At 35.1% G+C, this 8,513-nt stretch overlaps 2 protein-coding genes across 2 annotated transcripts; one reads left to right on the top strand and one right to left on the bottom strand.

Moving 5' to 3' along the window:
• The first annotated feature begins 1,045 nt into the window (after nt 1–1,045).
• Nucleotides 1,046–2,181, top strand: LOC102199427 (interferon a3-like). The gene is made up of 5 exons (XM_005725956.1): nt 1,046–1,177; nt 1,281–1,373; nt 1,651–1,800; nt 1,900–1,995; nt 2,083–2,181. The coding sequence occupies exons 1-5, from the start codon at nt 1,046–1,048 to the stop codon at nt 2,179–2,181; spliced, it is 570 nt and encodes a 189-aa protein (XP_005726013.1).
• Nucleotides 2,182–4,366: 2,185 nt separating this feature from the next.
• LOC102199141 (interferon a3-like) lies at nt 4,367–5,370 on the bottom strand. The gene is made up of 5 exons (XM_005725955.1): nt 5,239–5,370; nt 5,051–5,134; nt 4,753–4,902; nt 4,576–4,659; nt 4,367–4,465 (listed from the first exon to the last, which is right to left on the bottom strand). Exons 1-5 carry the CDS (start codon nt 5,368–5,370, stop codon nt 4,367–4,369), a joined length of 549 nt encoding a protein of 182 aa, XP_005726012.1.
• Between the last annotated feature and the right edge of the window lie 3,143 nt (nt 5,371–8,513).

Below are 8,513 nucleotides of genomic sequence, written 5' to 3'. Positions count from 1 at the left end.
TTTTAAAAATAATATATATGTATGTATCTCTGGTATTTCACAATTATATAGTTACTTAATTTATTTCATTTCCACGGATATTTGTCATGGTTTTGTTTCCCCAGTCGTTCTTTCCATGTAGGCACAGTGTTTTCGGCCTGTTTTTTTTTTCTTTTTCTGTTGTTCAAATTACCTAATTGCGCCTGTTTGAATAATAACCCTTTATGCAATACGTAAAACTGCAGATCTGCTTGTTCAGTATCCAGTGTGCCGTAAAAGGGAAGAAACTGTGTCGAGAAAGTGAAAGCGTCCTGGTGACTGGGCGCCTGAGCTGTGACGCTCATTCTTACGAATCGGTCAGTGATATTTCGCCTTGTTTTATCAGCGTGTGAACCAGATAACCTGGAGAAGGGGATTGTCCTTCACATTTTTATTAGGAAGATTAGAGTGGACTTTCATCCTAGTAGAAAAACGAAAGTCATGCAATATTATATTCAGCCTAAGACTGATAAGAGAGGGTGTCTTCGCTTAGACTTTTATTGTTCCTCTGCCAAAAACAATATTTAAATAAATAAAATAAAAAAATCTTATAGGCAATGATGGGTGATCATGGCTTGGTGTTTGCAACCTACTTGTATTAGCAGCTAAAATCCCAATAGTCATTATTACCATTTATATTTTTCAATATCAAAGATCAAACATTTCAAATTGCCGCATCGGTCGTGAGCTGTGTCTGCTTTCACTTGCTCCGTGTTATGGCCGGTGTTTGTAGGCTGCTGTTTTACCAGGAGCCCTTTTATTTTATTATATAACTTATTCCTACTTGAGCCGATATTCTTACTTTTTGTACCCCAGTGATTGTTTCACACGATTTGGGATCTAATTAAATATGTTCGACTCTACCTGAATGCTGCGGTGAAAGCCACAGTTTACGTTCAGGTCCCGCAGGTAGAAAACGAAATATGTTGCTCTACCATAAATGCGGCGCTACAGGTCTGCTCCATCAGAACACCAGGAGACATCCGAGTTTGCTTCATAGAAGAGCAGTTAATACGTTTTGAAAATGATGATGAGCAGGATTCTCTTTGCTTGCCTGTTTCTCGGTCTGGTCACTGCAGGCTCCTCGCTGAGCTGCAAATGGATGGATCATAAATTCAGACAGCACAACGAAGAAACTCTGAATCTACTTGATACCATGGTGAGTGCGCTCTTTTTAAGAAAACTGTAACAACATTTAGTGGTTTGAACTTGATGTTTGATTATTTTAACACACAAGCTGTGTGTTTCTGGTTGTTATACAGGTTTATAACTCCACCAACACCACTGAAGATGCTGAAGGGGAGGTCACTCTGGCTTTCCCTAATCATCTGTACCGCCAAGCGTCCAAAGCATCAGTAAGTTAATCTTAGCGTTTATTTATAAACTAATTATCTCTTAGTTCACAATGAGAGCACAGAACAATATCTCCTTATACATAAAACAGTCCAAATGGGCCACATGGCGCATATTTCTATGTGTTTGTCTTTAAATGTTAGCCCATAGTATCAATAATCTACACTGTTATGTAAATATTATATTGGTAATTTATGTGAGCCAAACAATATATTTCTGGCTACTGAATGTCTCTCTAATAGAGGAGGGAATTATGGTAATCTGTTCTTCTTCTTCCAGGCTGAGGATAAACTGGCTTTCACAGTTCAGATTCTGGAGGAGGTGGCTGCCCTGTTTGAGGAGGATCACAGCGCTGCATCATGGGAGGACAGCACAGTGAGGAACTTTCTCAATATTGTCAGCAAACAGGCTGAAGAGCTTCACTCCTGTGTAAGTTCACTTTCAGTTAGGTTTTTTATTACATTCGAATATGATACTTTACATGACATGACATATTCTTAATTGTCATTTTGCTTGTAATTAAATTAGACTGGGAGCCACAGTCACAAGAAGAAGAACTCACAGCTGTATTTCAGGACAAAAATGTATTTCAAAAGACTTTCAGATGATGTCCTAAAGAAAAAGGTAGGTCTTTATTATTTTTTTAAAACCAATTCTTTAATTAAACACCTCTGGCATATTTTACTAATGTTAATGTTGTTGTGTCTGTAGGGTCACAGTGCTGAAGCCTGGGAAGTGATCAGGAAGGAAACCAAAGCCCATCTAATGAGAGCAGAACAGCTGGCTTCATCTCTGCACACTGCCAACTAAAATCTGTCTGTTACATGAAAATGTATTCATTTATCTGCTTGCCTGTTACTTTTTGTATTTATTTATTTATCTATCTATTGACTTCTATTTATCGGTTGACTGCATCAGTATTTTCAGTGCTTACAAACTAAATCTAATATTTTCTATATATATATTTCTTTTTTGTCTTGACGAAATAAAAAGAACACTTATTGCAAATGGATATTGTCAATCTTTTGATTCATAGGAAACAAAATAAGAAACCGAAAAATAAGAAATTTAAACTTGTTTGTAATTATTACAAATAAGCGGTTTGGTCAGTTCAGTAAGGTTCAGTAAACAGGAGCATGAAAGTCTTACCTTTAGTCTGGAGCAGTTTATTTGTAGCTATAACTGCTTCACACTGGTTTAAGTCTTCTCTAACTGACTGATCTGTTTCTATTAACACTGATGGTCATTTTGCGTTGTTAGCCCCTCACACCTGTAGTGTTCAGATTTGCCTCTTGGTTATATTTTAATGAATTTTATGATGAATATCAGTAGATAATGAAAGCTGACAATTATTTGTCTGTCATTTCTTTACAAAGTTAATCTTATGTTAAATCTCAGGTCTCTCTGTCTCTCTACACTTTGCCATTTTAAATGAAAGTTTATTGATTAATCCTTCTCTCCTGCCAGAGGTGTCACAGACCTTGCTTCAATGCCTCCCTTATGTAATAGGCTCATCCTTGTACAACATTCATCAATCCATCATGGAGCCTATCTCAGCTCTCATAAGGCTAAAGGAGGGACGTACTCTGAACAAGTCGCACAATGACACTCACAATACGACCAACTTTGAATCGCCTGTTGACTTAACCCATGTATACTTGGGTTAACCCATGTATACTTGTCTGTTCTGTGGGAAGATGCCACAAGAACAGAAAGAGCATCCAAACCCCACAACAATAAAGGACCCTTGTGACTGTGGATTAAAACCTGTGACTGTGTCACTGCAGTCAACAAAACTAAACACATCACAGCACTGTTCTGTTTTTTTTGAGTCTTCTGTTTAATTAGACATTTCAAATTTGTTCTTAAAGTTGTATCCTTCCCATTATGCCCTCGTTTAAATTGAACTATCGTGCTTTTCTTAGTTCTGCATTTACATATAAATTTACTATTGCAATGGTCGATGGCTTATTAAATATGTCCAAAGTTTCAGGTATTGTCTGAGTATGTACTTTGAAACAAACATGCATCTTAGGTTTTTCACCTGTCTTGGCTATATATGATGTCAGTGAGATGGGATATATTTAATATGGTCATTTCAGCAAGACAGATAGGAGATTTATGTAGAAGGCTGAGTATCCAATCAGAGGAAAGCTGGCTTCAAAAGGTGGAAAGGGCAAAAATGATTTGGTGCAAATAACATTTTCTTTTCTTCTTAAGAATCAAGAAATGTAAACAAAGCATAGTTTACTATACTCCAGGTCTACTGAGAACATAAACTCTGGTTCTTTAGAAAGACTCCAACAGCTGATATTTTTTAAAATGAAACAAAACATTATAAGTAGCAGTAGTTATAATGACTTCTCCAAAAGATTCTTGGATTATACGTGCTTTGCTTTGAAACTTGCTTATCTTGTTTAATGATTTTTATTAATGTTTTCATTTGTATTTTTCAGTAATCCATCACAGTGACACTGCACAATGTCAGCAGCATAGTGTATGAAGAAATTTGAATCAGGTTTTTTTTTTCCGTCCCCTTTAGCTAAATGTTGTGATATCTTATGATATCAATCTTATGATAAAGTGAGAGGAAAAAAATAGACTGATCTGTTTTTGTAGTTTCTATGTTATACGTGCAGATCTGTCTTTGTGAACGATCGAAGAGATTTTTCTTTGGCTCGGCAGGTTTCTGATATTTGATTCTACCTATTAAAAAGCATCATCTGTGCAAATGCAACATCTGTTTACTTCATTTTGCAGGAAAAAAAACATGTCCACTTTCTTTTTTAAATGGGAAATATTTATTGATTTCAACATATAAAATGATACAGAAAATGTTCTGTTTAATTTAAAGTAAATTCACAAATAAATAAAGACATGCTGTTTAACACAAATATTCACTTATACAAGCAATGTAAAAATCAGTAAATAAATTAGTAGATAAATAAGTTTAAAAATGACTAAATTAATACATCCTTCCTGTAACAGACAGATTTTAGTTGGCAGTGTGCAGAGATGAAGCCAGCTGTTCTGCTCTCATTAGATGGGCTTTGGCTTCTTTCCTGATCACCTCCCAGGCTTCAGCACTGTGATCCTACAGAAATACCAATATTAGTATTCTTGTTGTTATTGAAACAAGTTATTATATCTATTTATTTTAAGGATGATCTAAACCCCAAATTACTGAGAATGATGTGATCTTACCATTTCCTTTAGGATATGATGTGAGAGTCTCTTAAAGTACATGTGCAGCTTTGTGGTTTTCTTCTTGTGACTGTGGCTCCCAGTCTAATTTAATTACAAGCAAAATGACAATTAAGAATATGTCATGTCATGTAAAGTATTTGAATGTAATAAAAACCTAACTGAAAGTGAACTTACACAGGAGTGAAGCTCTTCAGCCTGTTTGTTGACAATATTGAGCAAGTTCCTCACTGTGCTGTCCTCCCATGATGCAGAGCTGTGATCCTCCTCAAACAGGGCAGCCACCTCTTCCAGAATCTGAACTGTGAAAGCCAGTTTATCCTCAACCTAGCAGGAGAGCAATCAAATATAATTTACTCACATGACTGTCTCTGAAAAGAAAATTACGTTTCTAAGTTAAAACTGAAGTTGTCTTACTTTAAAGAGTAGTCTGGGATATTACGGGATTAAATCAGAAAAACCGAGATTTACTTACTGATGATTTGGACACCTGGTGGTACAGGTGATTAGGGAAGGCCACGGTGACCTCCACTTCAGTGATGTTAGTGGAATTATTAGCCTGCATCACACACAGAAGCACATGGAGTGTTTCAGAAAACAGGCACTAAATTTACGCACATTTAAAAAATTTTTTAGCATAAATATTAAAAGACGTGCACTCACCATGGTATCAAGTAGATTCAGAGTCTCTTCGTTGTGCTGTTTGAATTTATGATCCATCCATCTGCAGCTCAACGAGGAGCCTGCAGTGACCAGACCGAGAAACAGGCAAGCAAAGAAAACCCTGCTGATCATTTTCCAAAAGGTATTAACTGCTCTTGTATGAAGCAAACTCAAATGTCTCCTGGTGTTCTGATGTAGACCAGTAACGCTGGATTTATAGCAGAAAAAACGGAAAAAGGAAAACACCTGTGGCTTTCATTACATCATGCAGGTAAGTGACACATTTCAGAATTTGTATTTATATTGTAATTTATACATTTCAAACATCCTAAACTATTAATAAAGATTCATTTACTTATAATTACTATTAATTTAGTTATAACGCCTACTGTTAAGAAATGCATTTTATTTATAATCACTGAAATGCTTTACGTTCTCTCTGTTTATATCGAGACCTAACATGTAACAAATCAAATTTTTAAACTTATTGTTGGATACTTGACTTACATATATTTAACACAAAATATATTAAGCATTTAAGCTCATTTATATTTTACTCTATTTATTTAATATTTACTCTGTTTATTTAATAATAAATTATTTCATTGACTTTTATGTAATGATTTTTTTCCCCAAGGAATTCTTTCCATACAGACACGACGTTTTCGGTAGTAATGCGGATTTTCTTCATTTTCGAATTATCTAATTAACTACCTAAACACGTAAAACTGTTAATTACGCAGTACGTGAAGCTGTAGATCTAATTGCACCGTATCCACAGTGCCACAAAGTTCCTGTATAAAGAAACTGAAAGTGATTTCGTGACCCAGCGCCTGCGCTATGTCGCGCATTCTGAGTAATATTTAACCTTCTGGGAATTTAGAGTGAGAAGCAGGTAACCTGGAGAAGAGGATTCACCCTTACATTTTAATGTGGCAACCTGAGCAGATTTTAATCCTGATTTTTTTTTTTTTTTAAATCACTGTTTAAACTATGAAGGAATGCGACTTTTTTTTAGATTTTTATTCTTCCAAGCCAAAACCCTATACGTCATCACTGCTTGGTGTTGTAATTGACTGTATCTAATTTTACAGAAATAATCTTCTTAGCTTTGTATTGGCAGCTAATTTCCCAATAATACATATGAGAGTTTAAACAATTCAAATTATGCCATCAGTCATGAGTTGTGTTTGTCGTCATTCTTTTTTAAGGTATTTGGTTACCTGTGTTCCTGCTTGAAGCCATTATAATGATGTAAAATAATCTTTATCAATGGTTGTTTTTTTTTTTTAGCAAATTCTAAATATTTTTAGATCATTTTATTAAATCACTAGGAGACGTTCAGTTTACTTATATAAAGGCAATTTATACATTTTCAAAAAATCATAAACAGGATTTTCTTTGTTTGTCTGTTTCTCAGTCTCTTTACTGGGGCCTACATGAGCTCTCATAGGGCCACAGACAGGGTATAGGTAGCAAATCTATCACAGGGCAGATAACCATTAACACACGCATTCACAACTATAGCCAATAATTGGCAGTCAGCCTAAAGAATGCATTTCTTTGTGGAAAGAAACTTCAAGCATTGGAAGAACAGAAAAACCCAACACAGAAAGCCCCCAGCCTTTTTGCTGTGACTCAGTAACAATAACCACAACACCACCACGCTGCCCTTTTTAATTTGCTTCTCTTTTTTCATATTTAAATGCAAATTTCTGTCAGATAAAATCACTTCAATAAACCTGGATACAGAATGGTAGGTGTGTGGCAAGAAAAGCCCCCTGCTGCAGAGGGATGCAGGTTTAAAGACTTTCGTTTTGGAGCTTTTATAAACAGGTGCACACTTAAGTGCATCAAATGGACCTCGGAAAATTCTCCAAAAACAAGGCACTGAAGTGTCTTGTATCGCCTTGCAAACTTTAAATACAAAAATGAAATTATACAGATGTCTCTTTTAAGTCAAACTGCCTCTTTCTGTCATCTGTCCTGATATAAAAACAATTTTTATGCCATTTTTACCATCTCCGATCCATTCTGGCTACCTGCAGCAAGTCACATCAAGATGCAGAATACTGTCAGCTTCAACACTGTCTGCATTTTTGATAAACCTGCATAGATTAGCTAAGCTGACAGAATTTAATTTTAACTTTAATTATAGTTGCCAGGCTGGAGTCACTTCCTTTTACCATTTGAGGGACTCACGGTCAAAAGTCTAAAATGCAGTTGCATGCACAAATAACAGTGGATGACCTTATTACATTATACAAACTAGAGGATTATATACAAAACAATAAAAAGACAACATTGGAGAGCAAAGTGCTTGGACGGAGTGCGAAGCAGTTCAGTGTTTAAATATTAAACATGTTAGTTTTACTGTAACGAACAGGTACAAGTGTAATCAAAATATTAAAGTTCTGATAAGATGATAAGCTTCGACTTTTAAGTTCATCAGCTTTTTCGGGTTTACAGTAGTTGGCATTAAGAGTAAAAATGTTGAAACTGAACTGCAAACGAGCATAAAAACTCCTATTTAAAGACCTTGAGTAAATCATTTATTACTTGTAGACTTGACTATGTATTGACATAGTATATTGGAATGAGCAACACTGATATCCCAAGACGCTTCTAGATGCTGGCAGCGTGTGTTTAGAATATAGAAAGAATATCATAAAAATATTTGCTCAGTATAAATTAAAAGAAAAATGAATATGTTGATCAGCATTAATAAATCAAAAATCAACATAGCAATAATACATACATACACAAACAATTTAATAAAAAATAATAATAACTATCGATATAAATAGAGAATCGAATAAATTAAAACAGCGTTCATGTCACAGACATGATAACAGACAGATTTTACTTGGCACTGTGCAGAGATGAAACCAGCTTGTCTGCTCTTACTAGATGGGCTTTGGTTTCATTCCTGATCACCTCCAAGGTTTCAGCACTGTGACCCTACAGACACAACAATATGATCGTAGTTATTATTAACATATTCTGGAATACTTAATACCTAAATATTAATTCTAAGTAAACATAAATCATAAGGTCTAAAAAACTTGGAAAGAAAAGCGTCTGGACTTCTTTAAGTTGCTTGAAGACGTTTCACCTCTCATCCAAGAAGCTTCTTCAGTTCTAGGGTCAATTGGTGGAGAGTCCCTGTTAAGAGAATTTTTATTTTAGTTAAATCATTAAAGTATAATCAAGTAGAAACAAGTATGCCTTATAATCAAGTGTTTATATATTTTCACACGGTAAAGCTTACTGTT

The sequence above is a fragment of the Pundamilia nyererei genome, unplaced genomic scaffold (genome assembly GCF_000239375.1).
Source record: "Pundamilia nyererei isolate P.nyererei 1_Seehausen unplaced genomic scaffold, PunNye1.0 scaffold00017, whole genome shotgun sequence".
NCBI lineage: Eukaryota > Metazoa > Chordata > Actinopteri > Cichliformes > Cichlidae > Pundamilia > Pundamilia nyererei.
This window is presented reverse-complemented; position numbering and strand designations above follow the sequence as displayed.

What these genes read in the sequence shown, in the direction of transcription:
- LOC102199427 (XM_005725956.1), top strand. Translation starts at nt 1,046, where the DNA reads ATGATGAGCAGGATTCTCTTTGCTTGCCTGTTTCTCGGTCTGGTCACT. An exon ending in TGAATCTACTTGATACCATG is followed by an intron (nt 1,178 to 1,280) that starts GTGAGTGCGCTC and finishes GTTGTTATACAG; the next exon opens with GTTTATAACTCCACCAACAC. An exon ending in GCCAAGCGTCCAAAGCATCA is followed by an intron (nt 1,374 to 1,650) that starts GTAAGTTAATCT and finishes TTCTTCTTCCAG; the next exon opens with GCTGAGGATAAACTGGCTTT.
- LOC102199141 (XM_005725955.1), bottom strand. Translation starts at nt 5,370, where the DNA reads ATGATCAGCAGGGTTTTCTTTGCTTGCCTGTTTCTCGGTCTGGTCACT. An exon ending in TGAATCTACTTGATACCATG is followed by an intron (nt 5,135 to 5,238) that starts GTGAGTGCACGT and finishes TGTGTGATGCAG; the next exon opens with GCTAATAATTCCACTAACAT. An exon ending in CTGAAGAGCTTCACTCCTGT is followed by an intron (nt 4,660 to 4,752) that starts GTAAGTTCACTT and finishes TAATTAAATTAG; the next exon opens with ACTGGGAGCCACAGTCACAA.